Source organism: Furipterus horrens, unplaced genomic scaffold (genome assembly GCF_987537825.1).
Source record: "Furipterus horrens unplaced genomic scaffold, mFurHor1.1.pri manual_scaffold_3, whole genome shotgun sequence".
In the NCBI taxonomy this organism is placed as follows: domain Eukaryota; kingdom Metazoa; phylum Chordata; class Mammalia; order Chiroptera; family Furipteridae; genus Furipterus; species Furipterus horrens.
Window position 1 is genome coordinate 99,584,241 of NW_028327173.1, and position 18,666 is coordinate 99,602,906.

General features: G+C 40.9%; 1 protein-coding gene across 3 annotated transcripts in view; it reads right to left on the minus strand.

Annotated features, from left to right (window-relative positions):
- DUSP22 (dual specificity phosphatase 22) overlaps positions 1–18,666 on the minus strand; it is a 54,725-nt gene that overhangs the window by 20,598 nt on the left and 15,461 nt on the right. For 2 of the 3 annotated variants that reach the window (XM_090269918.1, XM_090269917.1), the window contains exon 3: positions 16,578–16,660. In XM_090269918.1, the coding sequence (XP_090126044.1) occupies positions 16,578–16,660 (83 nt within the window). Of the gene's footprint in view, positions 1–16,577; positions 16,661–18,666 lie in introns of those variants that run through there. The other variant, XM_090269919.1, reaches the window with a different exon arrangement.

An 18,666-nucleotide genomic window follows, 5' to 3' on the forward strand; every position in this document is an offset into this window, starting at 1 on the left:
TTTGAATATGCCAAAGAGAAGCCATAAAATATGCATGTAGAAGACAAAACATATTTTGTGTGTGTGTATGTATGTGTGTGTATACACACACATGCACATATATGTATATATATAAAAATATACGTTTCAGTGCTATCCATGGTTTCAGGCATCCACTGGGGGGTCTTGGAATGTATCCCTCTAGGATAAGTATACTATTATAAAAAACAAAGAGTCTCTCCCCCTTGAGAAACTACTCTCTGCATTTCAGTTTATTGTGGTAAAATCATATAACACATGTCTAAAATATTCATAACATTTTAGCCATTTTTAATTGTACAGTATTAAGTATATTCACATTTACATCTCCACCATCCATCCCCCCCCCGATTTTTCATCTTCCCAAAGGGAAATTCTGTACCCATTAAGCACTAACTCTGCATCCTTCCTCCCCCAATGCCTGGTAACACCCCTTCTACTTTCTGTCTCTATGAATTTGACTATTCCTGCACTTCTATATAAACCTAAAGTTAATCTGACCCTGTAAAAGTTAGTCTGGCCACATTCTCTTATTTATTTATTTATTATCCTCATCAAAGGGCATTATTTTCATTGCTTCTAGAGAGAGAGGAAGGGAGAGAGGAAAGGAAAGAGAAAAACATTGATGAGAGAGAGAAGCATCAACTGGCTGCCACCTGTTCGCACTAAGTTTGGGCATTGGGAATCAAACCCTCAACCTAGGTATGTGCCCCGTCTAGAAACCGAACCTGCAACCTTTCCGTTACAGGATGACACTCCAATCAACTGAGCCACACTGGCCAGGGCTGGCCATACCCTTAAAGACCCAAGATATGGGGAATCACGGACTTGAAACTGCTTTTGGATGCAGATAGTAGATTTGAGGAGCATAGTACCTTTTATCAAGCCCCCTCTTCACAGAGTATAACACTCCAGAGAAAGCATATGAATATTTCCACCTAGTTTACATGTGTGGAAGCCAAATCCAGCAACTGGTGCAAGCGTTATGATTATAATTTGTAAATTTAAGAATTTTCACATAGCCAACAACATTTAAAGGGAAAAAGAAGAATGCAAATGTATACCCATAGTAAGATTATATCTGTAAAAAATTTATGTATGTCTGTGGACTAAAAACTGGAAGTTGGCATAAAAAACAAAAAAAAATATGGTCTAGGGGGTGAGATTCTTGATCATCTCTTTTTAAAACTATTTGTACTGTAACAAAATTCTCAAATAACTAACTATAGAAAATGACCACGGAGGATAAACAGTCCTTCGGTTGTGCTACATAATTCATGTTTTAAGTCTAGGTTCTAAAATAAAGATGAATTTTCCTAAGGTACCTATTTGTCACTGATTCTTCCTGCACCAGCTAAATATAGGAAACACTACTACAAATAACAACTTCCAAGAACTCTGTGGTGCTTGATGGGGTAGGGAGGGGTGGTAAGGTCAGAGTGGAGAGACAAGATTTAGCTCTTGGTTTGATTTTGTGAGAAAAAAATGCAAATGAGAAACCTCTAACACCTGTTGACTTCTTTCAGGTTAGTCAAAAAATGACATTCATTTGACTTGTCAGATCAAAAATGAAGACTCAAATGCTTATTTTTGCTCAAGCTATTTCAATGAAAGGCTAAAGTGGGCATAGTCTGTACATCAGATTTCCTTGAGCCAACAAGGGTGGGTTATAGGAAGACAGTGAGGGAGGTTCACGCCAGCTCAAACCCACCATTGAAAGCCCTGTTCTGTGATTTCAGTTCTGTCTGAGGACTTGCTGATGTACTCAGTGTGACTCATGAAAGCAGGGCCAGTTTCAGCAATGTCTCCAAACCAAGAAACTGCACAGTATTACTTAATAAATGTTAATGCTAAATGACCATATAAAAAATTACCATGAATGACAACCAATATTTGGGAATTATCAGGAGAAATCAGCAGTAGAAACTTTATGAGCATTCTACAGATACCCCTAGAAAAACACTAAAAGGTAAATTTTCATTTGGCCATGTGCCTTGGCTGCTAAAAAAACATTCGGCAGGACCTTCCTATCTTCAAAGTAAAGAAGACTCTCTCCAAAGTCCTTTAATATATGTCCACAGCTTACCGCCTAACCTCACCTTCATGATCTCTTCCAGCTACTTCCCCCACCTCACCAAACTCTTGGTATCCTGGCCTGCTTGTGAGTCTCCCCAAATGTCTTGTTCTTTCCTGCCCACCCCTCCCCAGGTTTTCTGTGGTTTCTTCTTTTTGGAACACCATTCTCCTTCAGGACTCTTCCCAGAACTTCCTTAGTCAACCTCTCCTTAGGTAACCCACCAGCCTGTGCACAGCCTTCCCTGACCTCATCTCCCTCTCCTCAGACTGACTCTAGCTCCCTGTTCTAAATGCCCTCACAACATTCAACACAACACTAAGCTAGCATGAAGGCAGTAGGGGCCCAGCACAGAGGACAATAATTGCTTGTGATGGTCAGTCTTCCCAATAGGCACCAAATTCCTTCAATGCATAGATCCTATCCTAGTCACCTTTCTTTTAGTATCCTAGCACCTCTCCAAAGACCATCAATAAATGTTACGAAGTAAAGGAAGAAATACATGGGAGGGGAGATCACTTTTCTAATTTTAAGCATACGGCTACCAATGCAATGTGCCCTTTGAGCCCTGTTCCCAAGATGGGCTGCAGCACCTACAGCTGGCTCCAGAGTCCTGGTCCAGGGCGGGCAGGCAGGCAGGCAGGCAGGCAGGCAGGCAGGCAGGCATGCAGGCCGGTGCAAGCGATCTTAAAGGCCATCTTTAGTTTTCTACGTGCTCTACATGGTCTCAGCAGGATACTGTGACTGGTCTCACTAACAACGGAAAATTATATCTAAGGTGAAGGCAGGCAAAATGTTCAGAAATTTTCAAGACTTGCATTAAATTGTGAACTAAATGACCTCAAATTTTAGACCCAACATAGGTTCCTAGAAGATACTGGCCCAGTCAGTGAGGTCTATCTCAGTTATGCTCCCAGCCATCTGGCCATGAAGACAAGAGTTGGCAAATTGAAGCCTGTATTAATTGGGACACAGCCATGTCTGCTCATTGCCATATCATCTTGAGCTCCTTTTGTGTTACAGGGGGAGAATAGAGTACTGCTACAGAAACTTTAGGGCCCACAAAGCCCAAAATGTTTACTATCTGGCCCTGGATAGAAAAAGTGGGCCAAGCCTGGTTTATAGAGTGACAATTCACAAAGTCATTTTGATGACTTGGAGTCATTTTGTGTATCATATTTTCTATGTTTAAATATTTGATCTAGCACACCACCTTCTTGAATTGCAATATTCAATCATTAGTTGTACTCAGTTGTCTTCCTTACTCTGCAGGAAAAAGAGACAGAGGAATTTCCCTGTAATATAAAACTTTTTAAACAAGGAAATTAGATGCAATACATTAAGTGCAGTAGGTAGTTGCTAAATAAATTATAGAAGGCAAGTTTGTTGTCTGTGGTCTCTATCTTGATGGCAAACATGGTATCACAAAAACCAGGCTGCAAGATACTGACAGCAGATGAGTCTGGAGAACCAGTGCAGACAGTTTGTCTCTGAGACCTGGACACATGTACACCTGCCTAAGCCATCCTCACCTTCTCAGCAAGGTGATTGTTTGCTTCCTTAAATACAGCACTCTACTCAGGGAGCAACATAGCCTTGTTTGAAACATTGCTTGTAGTCTTTCACAGATTACTAAAGACATGAGGTATCAGACCCTGTCACTTATGATAGAACGATAAATCTACTGCAGGGTGAATTATCAACTTTGTAGACTGCCACTTGTCTTTAGGCTTGGACATAACCCACAGCACTTAAGATTTTTCTAAATAATGTTCATAATCCCTTGGGCTTCATGTCACATCCTCCATATGGGATCAGACCCTAGAAATGGTTTTGAGAATGAGGCAAACACTTACACGGAGCAGAGAACTGCCCTAGAGAGCTGGCCAATCCTACATGGGCTGGCAAACAACACGAAATATGGACCTGGTAAAGGCCAGTGTATTAGCTGCACAAGAGGGGCTACAGTAAGCAGAGAACAGTAACTCTCCCATTTCTTCTGAATACAAGCAAGAGCATCCCTCTACAATGCAGGTGACTGTGGGTTATCAGAGACTGCAGAAAATTTCTATGTTTCATGGTATACTCACATACAGCAGGTATGAAGTGTTCTGTTTTCAAACACAACAGGGAAGAGGACCATTTTCCTTGTTCTGCTTTAAGTATTGGCTGGTCAGTGTTCTTGGACCTTCCTGCAAAGGGGCAGCCCTTCACCAAACCCTCTCTGCCCCACGGCTGCCATGGAAAGCAATCCAAGAGCTATTTTTACTCTGACAGCTGCATCCTCTTGTACTGGGCACAGAAGGAAGTCCCAGGCCACCTTGGTTAGAGCCTCTGTGAGGGGAACTCACAAGGAGAGAGAGAGAGAGAGAACACTGGCCACCAAGGAGGCCAGAGGTCTCTCACTGGAGTCAGCGGGGCCTCGAGATGACTGGTGGAAACCATTCAACCACAATGCCACTGTAATGCAGGAGAAGCAGCAGGAGGGGCTTCCGTCAGAAAAAGTTTAGAAGAACATTTTTTAAAAAATCAAATGCTTGAAAACAGAATTCTTAATTTTTTAGCTATGAGATTTATTTTGTGTTTAAGGCATAGATTCAGGGTGTCCTATAATGCAGTTAAAATTAGCAATCATTCACAGTAGATTTGGAACTGACTTCTGCTTGGGTGGTGTGGGGCTGGTCTCTGTGACAATATATTTCATTAAATAGGTACATTCAAGTCAGACCAGTCTCACCACTGCTAGGCCCTGCCTACTTGCTCTAAAGGCCAGTATACTTGGAAATGATCTCTAAGATACTCTGCTTAGGAAAAATTTCCAAGTCCAGGAGGCTCAAGCCAAGGTCTGGACTTGAAATGTCTCACCCCATGATCACACAATGTCAGGAAAACTACAACATGAAAATGATAAAGAGGTGGCCCAATGGCAGTTTTCCCACGTGTCCTCTCCTTTCTCTGGAAGGTGGCTGTGTTTCTTGCTGAAAAAGACTTATAGATTACCTTCCTTTAGTTGGGAACAAATCTGAGAAGCAGATAAGCATGTCCACACATTGGCCCTCAAAGGAAGGGGGCTGTAACAGACTTAGATGCACACACTTCCTTCCCCAGTCCCTTGCCGTAAGCTGCTATGGCTAGCCTGAACTGTGACCTTGCATGCTCTTTGTTTTCTGAAGATGCCTCACTCAATAACGAATGCTGAAATTTAACATCTGTACTAGTTGTGGTGATAACTGAAAGGAAAGAAATAATTTCTCAATTCAAATTTGGGATTCAATACCAAGCCCTGCCTCAGCACACATGCAAAGGTCTCCAAAACACCCCAACAGTCAGACCATGAAGACAGGAAAGCCCTTCAAAAAGCAGTGTGGGCACGACCAGTTCACTTAGCCTGTGTCAAAGTGATGACACTAGCTAGATGCCATTGCTTCACTCTCAGGCTTTTCAAATCAGGTTGGATTACTTTCCTTGCAGGTGTGGCAGGCACAAGGCCCACCTGCAGTCCCCACCAGCAATGAATTATTATGAGCACCTGAAAATGGCAAATTTGCTTAAACCAAACTTCAGTAAACCAGTGTACATGTAAGTCATTATTTTCCTTATAGCTAAAAACAATGATGGCACAGATAGAGCCATTAATCCTGCTTTGGATCTTAACCAACCAACCACTTGTAACCTCTCAAAGATGATTGCAGACTGAAGGATCCTTCACCCAAGGAGCCTGCCACCAATCCAGCCTTCCTGGGCTAGACATTTCCTGGCATGTCATTACCACCAGGACACTCAGGGTTCCTGCTGCTCTGTAAGCACATGCTGTGTTGCCCTGACCTGGAACCAGAAACACAGTGCCCTTCATAGGTTCTTTCCTCTAAGCTGCTCTTCCCCTTTAAACTTCTTGGCAAAATTACATCCCCTATGAAAGCTTTACAGATTTGCTCCAATGAAACTTACTCTGCCCCATCTAGTGTACCCAGCACCTGACATGGCCACGCACAAGCCTTCTTGTTAAGGTTTAATGGCCAAAGAACTGCAGAATATCTGCCCCAGAGTTCCTCCTGCCCACACCTGCTGTTTCAAGGAGTTGAGACTAACTAGAACCTATCAAGGGGTGTGGCCTTAGGAATAATAATCAAGATGCATCCACCTCATAACATGTGGTGACTAACAGGATCACGTGTTTACATGCTTTGAATGTGACATCACCACTTAAAGCCAGATGCCTCCACCCTCCCAGGATTCTGTTCATCTACTAGCCTCATACTCACGCTGTCATGGCATTTTCTTGCATGACTTTATTCAACCCCATTGGCTTGGCTGATGATGCTGAAATCTTCATCTTCAGCCTAGATCTTTCTCCTGAGCCCTGTACCTGCATTTCTAATTGGGAATATCACATGAGTATCTCACCCAGAACTGAGCTTGGTCCTTTCTCAACTCCATCTCTACCTCCTAGAGCTCTCACATCCATTGGAGGTGCAGTTGTCCTTTCAGCCCCTTAAGCTGTAACCTCAGGCACCCTGAACTTCTCTCCTGCTTCATTTCACATGTCTAACCAGTAAACAATCCCTATTCATTCCAATTGAGAAATGTCTTTCTATAGTTTGAAACTGTTTTATGAGGTACCTACAATTTCATGGCTGTTATAACTTCTTGATGAACCGTTCCCCTTATTCCAATTATAGTCTTTTCTTTCGCTTTCAATTCTATTTATCTGATTAGACTATTGCTATGCCACATTTCTTCTGTTGATATGTGCTAAAGACTTTTTCTATCTTTTGATTTTCAACCTTGCTGTGTCACTTTGTGGAAATGACTTCTAGGAAAAAATCCCACTCCCCAGTATTCCAGTTCAAACCCCCATCACTTCTGACCAGGATTACTGTGAGAGCTTCCCAACAGCTTCCTTGATATCAATCTCCCTTACTCCATCTCTTTCCCCAATCAAAATCATGGAAAAGAAATCTGAATGTGTCACCTGACTTTGTTCAAAAATCTTCACTAAGTCTCTGTTGCACATAAGATAAAGATGAGACTTGACAAATGAAATCCTTCCTAATCTGCTTTGACCCAGTTTTTCTAGCCTGGCCACCTACAGATATGCTCCACTGAGCCTTTCATGAGTCCCAAAACACACCTTGCCTCTGCATGCCCAGTGCCCTTGAATGTATGCTTTCTACCCAGATGCCCACCTCATTCCAACTGTTCCTTCTCACCATTAATACCTAGCAAAACTTTGTAATCCTTCAGGATGACACTGAAGTGTCAACTCCTTGCACAAAGCCTGGGTTGACTTGACAGGGTTAGTCATTTTCTGCTGGGTGCCCCAAGGACCCTTACCTCAGTTATGTATTTGCAACTCTGCACTGTTGTAATGATTTTTGTCCTTCCCTTCTTAATGCTGGGTCCCATCTTACTTCTCTTTGTAGTTTACTCCCAATCCCTGCTACAAGGTATTTACTCAGTGAACATTTGCTGAATCTGAAGGAATAACTCCTAATTTAGGAGAACTGAAGATGGCACCACCTTCACCCCACCAGGCTAACCACCTTCTTCACTTGATAGGGAGTTGTCCTCCACACACCTAAGATGGGTTTGGGCTTATTTCCCCCTTTCTAACCAGCCTGGAAGAGTTCTTCCTACTGAGACACAGCTCCCCACTGAACCAAACCATACTAGTCCTACAAGGTGGCCTCAACACCCCTCTTTACAAAGACTTTCACAAACCCCCAGTTCATGGGCTTAAGGACCCTTTATGAACAGACAGAGCCCCTACCACACCATGCATGCCATGTACTTCAGCACTTTCTGGCACTCTAGGTGCTTCTGTGCCCGTGTACACCATCACTCCCACTGCGGCACAGAGGGGAGACCCTGTGCTGCATGCTGCTCCTGGGACCTGGGGTTGAAGCTCCTGAAAGGTCTTGCCACTGGCATATTCCTCTTTGAGGACTGGGAGGGATGCAAACCAGGCAAGCTCATTCTGGGAACACAGCACTTGACAATGTGCATGGTGCCTGACCACACAGAGGCATCAAAAGAGGTGGGACCAAAGGGGTGCTTAGCAGGGAATACTCTAGAAACTGGGACACGACTTAAGAGAAAAAAAGTTTGGGAAGTGTGTTGAGGACTTCTTCAGCTACGTGAGGACTGGTTAGTGTGAATACTAAAGAGAAGGCCCACAGCTGAAGTATAGGGGGCTCAAGAAAGCCAGGCAACAGGAAGGTTAACACAGATCTCTTTCACTTAGTGACAAAAACAATAATTCCTCTCTAGAATCTAGAAAGTACTAGAAGATTTCAAGCCCCTTCTAGTCCATTCATGTGGCAATTCTAGCTTTAGAACCCATTTGCAAGAGAGTTTGCCACAGAAAGGTCAGCAGCCAGATGGAGCTGCCTCCTATGCACTTGACTGCCCACACACCAGGAACTCAGATACAGCTTGGTTCAAGAAAGAGCAATTACTAGACAGTTTTCAATACCTACCATAATCATTTCTATTTGAGTCATTTCTATTTAAGTCTGAGCTTGGCTTCAAACAAATTTACCTCAACACATAAAAGTTGCTGCAAGCCTTTGGTATATTAGGTACCACTGATTTTGAGGCAGCATCAAAGAGAATTTCCTAGAGAGGTGAAAACAACTGAGGCTCACTGGAAGCAACTGTCAATCTGAAAACCATCCCAGCTCAAACAATGACTGTTTTCAAAGGTCCTGTACCTCATTAGTAATTTGATAGTATGGTACTTTTTGCGATGCCAGCAATGTAATTGAAAGATGGGACTGAACTGACAAATAAAACCCTTCCTAATTGGCTAGAAACAACGGCCAATTCAAATAGGAAATCTCATCCAATGCTTCAAGCTACATAATGAGGGGGAACTATGAATCCTCAAAAAGGTCATAAATTCATTTAACTGAAACAATCAAGTAGAAGTAGAACATAACTGATACTGAAAATGAAATCTAAACACTTAAAATCTGTGTCTTGAGTTATCTTCTCCCTTTAAAGATTAAGATGACTGAAATGAGGTTTTGTACCTCCTGACCACGAACAGCAGAAATGTAGCTTGCCTCATGACACACATTCACACATGAATCCACGGGAATCACTGTCATCAAACACAGAGCCTATTCCCGCCAAGCCTGAACACCCAAATGCAATCTACTTGTCACTACAACGGCATTAAGACTGTTGCCACCCACCTGCCTATCTTCCTTCCCCACCTTTCTTCACTCAGAAAGATACAATATAGATACTCCCATTATATAAAATAAACAATTATAGACAAGAAAGTAAAACTCATCCTTCCCACCCTCTTCTCCTATCCTACTTCTTTTTATCATTCTTAGAAGTTTGATTTGGTCCTTTAAAACCCTTATGTGTGCATTTACACATTTTTTATATGTAGATCAGAAATATAACTGATACTTAATTTTACTTACATGGGACCATATTGTAGATAATATCCTACAACTTGCTTCTTTCTCTTAACAATTAATGATTTTCTGTGTACACATATAAACCTTCCTCTTCTTTTTGAATTGCTGCAGAATATTTCTTAATATGGATATGTCACGCCTGATCAGTCCCTTCTGTTGAACACATGGGTCGGCTCTACTTTTTTTAGTTACAAACAGAGCTGTAGTGAACATCTTTGCCCATACATTTGTGTATGAGTCAAGACACGTGGCTTTGAGCAATTATCCTTCTTGTGCCAAGAGAAATGTGGCCTATAGCTCCTGTGATGTGAAGGTCATGGACAGGATAGATATGTGGGTCTTGAGAGCTGAGGACTGAGGTGGTCACCAGGTAGAAAGGCACAGCTTGGGGTAAGGGCCTAAAGTCTGGCTGGCTACCAGAGGAAGTCCACAGGTCATGAGGCTCTCCCTCATAAGCCAGGACATGGGCCCCTGTGGCTTGAATGTTCTCTCAGATATTCATGATCTGGCTATAAGCTCCCTGAAGTCTGAGACAACATTTCAACCATCTCTCTCCCTACCTTGAGCATGCCATCTTGTCTGTGGCACATCTTTTAAATTATTATTCACTGACTGTGTCTTTCATGTACTGTCCTCCTTGTAGCATCAAGCTTCTAATGCATACCAAAGATAGCTGAAAGGCCCTCAGAGATCAATCAGAAAGTCACAGAAGTTTCACAGGGGATTCTTGGCTGTAATCACTTAGCAAGAGATAATTCTGAACTATGGGCCATGACAGCTCTATAAAACAGGGCATCTATACATGCCAATGCTTACAAGTAAGGAACTGCACAAACAACCCACATAAATGAAGCTGCACTGAACTAACCAGACCCTCTGGTTTCACAGATTTCTTGTGATTAACAAAACGTTCTTGGCACAGCTCTTCTTTCAACCCTCACACCCACTCCAATGAGCCACAAATCACCAAAGACATGATTTCTCACTTTGGAATGGAGGTGAAAATGCATGTGGCTCTTACTCTCAGCAAGCATCTGAAGAGGGGGCCCCAGTGTAGCAGACCCAGCTGAGTGCTGCAGAAGCACACAGAAACCCCAATGTGGCAGCTGCTGGCAGCAGGCTTGGACCAGCTAAGGAGTGGGCAGAGGCAGCAGAGAGCTAGCTCATCAAACAGAGGTTAAGTAGCCATTTGGTATAACAAAGAGCTGTCACAGAGCATACACAATTCACAACCCAACAAAGAGTACAAACACCAATATTATAGAAAAAAGGGAAGAAGTCCTGAGGCTGGAGGGTACTGGGAGAGCTCTCAGTAGGACAGCTAGGCTGAGCTTTGAGGGGAGGGTAGTACTTGGGTGAGCAAGAAAGGATGGGAGAAAAGTGCACAAAGAAGCATAGTTCCTTATACTTCAAATGCCATTTAAGAGCTTGGTCTTGGTTTGTTTTACACTTGGGAAGCAAAAAAACTTTAGAGAGAGAGAAATAGGGTTGGTCACTGGACAGACATATATATAGCAGGGGAATGAGGTCCTACCAGGAGCCCCTGAGACTCTCGGCACAACCGTCTAAAGAGACTAAATATCTTACCGTGGTGAGTTTCCTCATAAATAAATGGGTAAACGAAAGGAGAAGAACAGACATATAGGTAACAGTAAACGTGAGAACCAGGAGAACTGGCCAACTACAAACAAAACTATCAAAATTAAAACTTGAGCCTGGACCCCTCAAAAAAGAATGTCTTTAGTGCTAAAGGAAATATAAAACAAAATCACCAGGAATAAATGCCTGCCTATGAAAAATCTTATTCTTAAAAAATGATAATAAAAAAACTGCAACTTAAATGGTTGAGAATATAAAAATCACAACTTAAAAACACAAAAAATATCCAAGCAGAATTCAAGTTCAAAAACCTATTTGTTATACATATAATGCTCTGGCTCAACAGTTTTTCTACTTAATCCTAAAATATATTATTTAAAAATTAAAATTCTTTGGGTTATTAGCCCAGCAAATACTTTTTAAACCACTTATGTTAACAGTGAAAAATTGTTTTGTTTTCTGCAGGTGTTTTGGTTAAATACGCAGAATGAAAAATGAAACTCTGAAATTTTTCACATTAGAAAGACAGGATTCTGTTTCTTTTTTCAAGGGAAGGGAGAAACCTTTCATTACTCAATATTACTTCCTCATCACTTATAAACAATATGAGGTTCCTAATTTGAAAAAGCACCATCTTTGTGACAGGAGTTTTTACTCCCCTCAAATCTGAAGCAATCAATAGGCACTAAAGACACAGTTCACAAATAAGAAAACACTTCTAACCAAGTAAAAGCAACTTCCTAACCAAGTCCTAAATATAGAAACACATGAAGGGTATACCCTACTGATATGCTATAACTACAGGTCTGGGCTTAATTCCTACTGAAATTATGTATGTGGCAATGATTACCGGGACAATTCTCCCAGAGTTCTGGGAGAATTGAATAAGCGTGGTGTGATCTTGTGGAGCCAGGACCCACCAGGAGAAGTCATGTCTTGTCACTCTCTACCAGCCCCTCCTGGCTGGAATGCCACCAACCAGGTTTCCCAAATTTCCAGTCCTTTCCAAACACCTAGTCAAATGCCTGGTCACTGCAAATAGCTTCACAGTTAAATGGCAGAAGAGGAACCTCGTTCTTGGAGCTTCTGCAGCCTTTGTTCCTACCTGATTCCTAGTGCCAAGGGCCTACCCCGGACCAGAGCTCCCTTTTCACTGACTGTAACCATTAATAATACTTATAAAGTAACCTTAATAATATCTTGTTTATACACTAAGGGTTTTGCCAGGGCAGATATTGAGATTTACTTCTGTTATTTCCAGTATCTATTCTGGGGTCTTGCATGAAGTAGGAGTTCAAGAAATGAATAAATCAAAGGGAACAAATGTCTGGACAAGAGACTCAGCAGTGTGAGGAAGGTATCTGAGGCAATAGAAGAATAAAAATACTGCTAATAATAAGTAGAGAAGAATACAACTCTGCGTTGGTGATGGGCTGGGGAAACATACACTTTCATTCACTGATATGGCAATATCTACTAATACTACTAGGAAAATCAGGGGCACTAGTCATGCTTTTAGAGCAAGGGTCCCCAACCTCTGGGCCATGGACCAGTACCAGTCTGGGCCTGTTAGGAACCAGGCCGTACAGCAGGAGGTGAGCTTGAATGTAATGCGCTTGAATCATCCCATAACCACCCTCCCGACCCCCGCCATCCCACCCCTCCGTGGAAAAACTGTCCTCTACAAAACTGGTCCCTGGTGCCAGAAAGGTTGGGGACTGCTATATTAGAGGACCAAGGCAGTAAGGTACGCTGAGAAGAATCCAGTTTTCTATAAAGCCATATATCAGCTATTGGATCGAGAGCAAGCTCCTCCATGTCTCTGAACTTGTGTGCACAGTGATAAGAGTCAAATAGGTAATCTCTCGGACCCTGCTAAGGTGTCATAAAAATGGAGTCAGAGCTCTTTAGAATCTTGTATGTCAGCTTAGGGCTGATTTCAAGTGAGTATGAAGGTCACTAACTTTCTACCAATTTCCTAAGAGTCTTCATTCTGAAAGATTTAATCCTCAAATATTCTTTGAAAGAGAATAACTGAGGCCTCGTTCCCTTAGTTGACCACCTCACTTCATGGTTCAGAGGATAAAGAAATCTTGTCTCATCCATCAAAGAAGCATCAAAGACAACCTGGCTTTACTCCCTAACCAGAGGCAAGGCCCAGTCACGCTAGAGGCCTGAAAACAGTGTCTTTCATTTTCTTCTGCCTATCAAGTTGCTGCAAAAAGTGTGAGACTCTGCTAATGCCATGTTGGAAAACCCCTCCAAAAATTACCCAAATAATGGAAAATCAGATCTCATCTAACCAAAATCAACCAAATTCCTTAAAATGTTTCCTAAATAAAATCAATAAATGTATAATAACTAAAGATGTGTTCAGCACATTCATGAGTACTTTCAAGGTGGTTGCACTTTATGGTATCGTCATTGGCCAGGTGTTGCAACAGATTACACCTAAGAGGATGTAACAGGCACAAAAACAGTGTAATCTTCTATTCTGCCTATGCTACCTATACCAGGATGTCACAAAAATTCATCCCAAGGCAGTCTCACTTGGTAACAAGATCAGGCGTGGCACCATCTCCTTGACTCTAGTCCCCTCACCTTATCAGGTATACAAACATTCCTCTGAATAAGCACCTACCCTGAAGACTCACCCTAGACTCCAAGGGGAAGCAGGCCCCTTTCCAGGGTCCTCCTTAATCTGGATCCCCATGACCATATTCAGCAGAATGTAGTTCCATAGATAAACTGGTTTCCTGCTCAGAAAGACTGGTAAACGTGTTTTCAACACAGAACTTGAAACCTTAATCTTGTCAACACAACTGTGAATCTTCCAGAGGGGTGTTAAATTCCCCAAACTTATTTATTTTTTGGAAAGCATCACATTTCAGGCCTACTATTTCACAGCCTATCCTCTGAAAATCTGTTTTAGAAATCACATTGAACAATATGACTTCCCACTCTCACTTAGCTTCCATCACAGTAAGAGCAGACCTAAAGATTCTAAAATCCCTTGCTAATTGATGTTAAGCACCTAGTGCTTTTAAACCCATTCAGATGTTTGTTGGATATGATCCAAAGAATTACCTACAATGTACTGCCCAATCCATAGATAGCTTCATGACATTAGGACTCACAGAATTCCTGCGTGGAAGTGACAGGACTGAAAGCTTTCAATTTTAGACAGTAACTACCTCCCTCTTCCAGCCCAACCCCAGACTAGGGCTACCCAGAGTAAGTTAGGGGGTCGTAAGATAAACATATATGGTTTTTGAAAGCTCTTAGAAAATGAAGCAGGTCCCAGCTCTCTTCTTTCTCATTCCTTATCCTTTCACTCTTTATTAGGGCACCTCACCAGGCTGGAGAGCAGCTCATAGCAGGTGCTTGGCTCTGCATACAGTCTGCCCTCTTACCTTTACCCCTGCCCTTATTTCCCCCCAGGAATCAGGGCCAGCATAATATGGAGCTGCTGAAGAATAAAATCTGCCTGTTACTTCTCTGCCGACTCCAAACCAATAACATCCCTGACTTACCACAGGCTGGATGAGACCATGGTTTCTGGAACTGACTTTGAAATTTAAGACAGAAGACTGCCTACATGCATAAGACAGGGTCTAAACCAACATTTGAAATGTCTAATCCATGCCTGGTGAGTCTCCTCTATTCCAATAACTTAACGTGAGCACGTGAGTTCAAAAATTTCTGCTGTCTCAGTTTTCCCCCATTGTTATATCAGAGAAGCTATTGTTTTAATTTTTTTATAAGAATTTATTCATAAATTACTTGTGAAGTTAAAAATGAATACAGTAAGAAGGGCAATATTAAATTGTATTATGCTATAAAATAGTGCTTAATAGATATGAAATCACTGGAAAGTACTTTTATCAAGCTGAGGTAATAATAGCACCAGAAAACTACAACAGGACGTTGCCAAATAACAGCCATCCCTGTGAAGAAAAGGTACAGTTTCTCTTTCTTTTTTCAAGGCATAATTTGCCCTTATAGACTGAGATACAGAGGGAATAAAAAGAAATATGTAGTATATTATTGATGGAGCATGGTTTGTCCAAAGGTCTGGGGGTTTTACACAAATAGCAGTCTCTATATTGGGTTATAGTTAGTCCCACTGGTTTTACTTTCTAGCCCTTTGTTTCCCAGTGTGTAAAATGACGAGGTTGGACAGAAAAGGACTAGAGCTCTTTTACTTCCAATACTCAAAGATCTTATATCTAGAGAGGAGTTACAATGTGAACAGATTAAAGGCCATGTTCATATACGACAACATGCTCCATAAAATGCAGTAAGAAGTTGGGAGGCAGGTTTGGAGGGTGAGGGTGGGAAGGACATCTAAATTATTTATTAAAATAAAGGAAGCCTCATGTTATGATTTAAGAGGAAATCAAGTATCACCAGTTTATATTTAACTTATCACTGTGGCCATAGCTTGGTTATATTTTAAATATCAACTGTCATTCGTAGATGAAAAAATGGAGTAGCTATCTTCAAAAAACCATTATACTCCTCAAAATTATGTGCTATTATTGTTGCTGTAGTTTTCAATAAAATCTTGCTGCAACACAAATTATAACACCTTAACAAAAAACCAGAAGCTAAAATACCACAAGAAGTACAAATATGGAGAAATGAACTAAGCTTTGTTTACCACCTAGTTCTCTGGCACTGTAACAATCACTTATCATTCCACGTCTTAATTTGTTTTACACTAACTGCAATCTGGCAGCTCTAATGGCTAAGAAAAATAGATTGATTTAAAATACAAATATATTATCTATTACAAATTTAAATAAAAACAGCTTGAACTAGGATTATTTCTTTTTAAACAAGTCACTCCATTCTCTTCAACACCCCACCCTAAAATAGAAAAATACAATATGCATTACAACCACACATGCATTATTTTCTAAGAAGAGGTAACTTGGGCTCCATCAAGGCTAATGGACAAAAATATTTGCTCCTGGCCAACAACTCAAGCCATCCATTAAGATAATAAGGAAGATGCTTTTGAACTTAGTGTACAGGCGGATACACCCTGTTTACTTGAAAACCAAAAACACAATAGCTTCTGCAGATAGTCTCTGTACTAGAGAAGCCTGCAGTGACTATTTATCTTCCATTGTCTTTTACTCCCAAATATAAGTGGTAAATAATTGAGCTTAAATGAAAAAAAAAAGTCAGGAAATGAGCAGCCTGTACTCTTTTGGAGTCTAAAACTGGGGATAATTTTGAAAGGAATGGAATGGGTTTAAAATGCAGCAGTACAGTCAGAAAAACCACATACCCTCCCACCTTCCCATGGACAGGGCATGGACATAAGTCTGGCCTGAACCAAAACCAGTACAGCCAGCAACCACAGGGGCACACTGGTGTCAGACAGAACATGGCTGTCTTGACAACCATTCTATGCATCCCACAGCACATGGCTCTCTTACCTCTAACAGTGGCCTGGCACTATCGTGGACAGACAGAATATGGGTCACCTTGTTCTTGCTCAACTGCTCTGCGTCTCTGGCATCTGACAAAAAGGAAAGACAGTTCAAAATTCTCTGCAAGTGAATTATTCCTAAAGTTTAGCCAGAAAAGACAACAACAACAACAACCATAAAATGACTTACATATTTCTTTCTTGAAACTTCATAATTGACCATACCCAGAATAATCTAGATGTAGGGAATTGAGGGTTATCTCTTTTTATGTACATCTTTTACTACAAGGTAGTGATCTAAAACTTGAAAGGTATTTAGATTGACAAACATTGTAATCATGATAATTGCTTTTAAAGGAAGTGAACCTATGGGGTCATTTTGTAGTTGACATCTGTTAAATTGTAGACACAATAAAACATGTAACAATAATGATGTTTAAAATATTTTTTAAAATAACTTATTTGTTTGTTTACTTATTTATTTATTTTTAGAGAGAGGGGAAAGGAGAAAGAGAGGGACAGAAACATCACTGTGTGGTTGCCTCTCACTCGTGCCCCCAGCTAGGGACCTGACGTGCAACCTAGTCATGTGCCCTGACTGGGAATCGAACCAGCGACACTTGGCTCGCAGGCCGACGCTCAATTCACTGAGCCACAGCAGCCAGGTTAAAATATTTTAAAAAATTATCTCTTAATGCTTAATAATCTAAGTTAGAATTAAACACAAAAGACTAACTACTATATAAGAAATAGGAATCTGCCAAAGATGACTTTAGCCTGATATCAAAAGCAAGGACAGGTCCAGATGCAGACAAGACTGTGGTTTACAACATATTCACTTTAAGGCAAAAGTAAAAATGGAACATTTTCTAGAAATTTCAAACAGAATTGTCCATAAGTTATGGGTTGGCTATCAAATTATCTGCATATAAAACTAAGGAGATACCCAGATTACATTCCTTTCCAATGTACCCACTTGTAAAAGAAAGACTAAATGAAGCTCCCCAAGTTGGAACCCACCTACTAATTTATAAAACAGAGGTCCAGCAAGAAACGAGGTAGTCACTTGCTCTATGCCTTTATCCTGGCCTGGGATGAGCTTTTTAAAATGAGAGACAGTAAAATAGACCAAAAGTCAAATGTTTAATTATCATGTTTCTGGAGAATATTTAATGACATGGGAAAATGCTCAGGATATAATGTTAAGCAGAGGATAAAAACAGGTACAAAACTATAAATACAGTATTAATACAATTTGTAAAAAGACATAAAGACAGGTACACACACATGCAAACACACAAGAGGATAAAAATGCTATAAGAAATTAGCCCCCAAAGTGGTACACTTTAGAAGAGGGAATCATAAATGTTTTCAATTTTTTTTTCCTTTTAATGTATTTTTGTATATATTAAACATGAGTGGTTCTAAAAGTTCAACATGTTTATGAATTATCTGGGGGGCTTGTTAAAAAGGCAGGTTCCTGGGTTCCAACTTAGTTCAAGGTCTATAACAGGGCTAAGAAATATGCATTTCTAGCCTTGATGATTGACCAAAAACTAAGAACATTGTAAATATTCTGCAATAACCATGTACTACTCTTAAAGTAAGAAAAAAATCTTTAAAAGTACTATTAAAATTTGGTTTTAAGACTCTCTTCATTGCTCTCTTCATTGCTCCAATCATCTCAAATTCAGATGTGTGCAGTAGCTATCCACCTCATATACAAGGGACTCAATTCCAGCCGCCTCCCCACAGCTATCACCTAGTCTCAGCATCAGTGAGCTTTGAATTAGGCAGGAACTAGAATCCTTTAGGATCCCGCAGGCAGCCAGCCTCCACATTCCCACCAAAATGTAATTTTACAATCACCACCAGTATACATGTGAATTCAAAAGTGAAACAAGAGCAAGCTGGAGCTTCTGTGTTCACAGATGAGACCAGACAAAATGAGGCACAAAAGGCAGGAGCAACAGAGCAGCAGTGGAGCTTTCTAAAGCAAGCTTGGGAGACTCTAGGACAGGATTTTCCAAATTCTGATTCTGCCCAGGATTTGAATTTTAAAGGTCAACAATAAAAGAAGTGTTTTGTGAATAAGA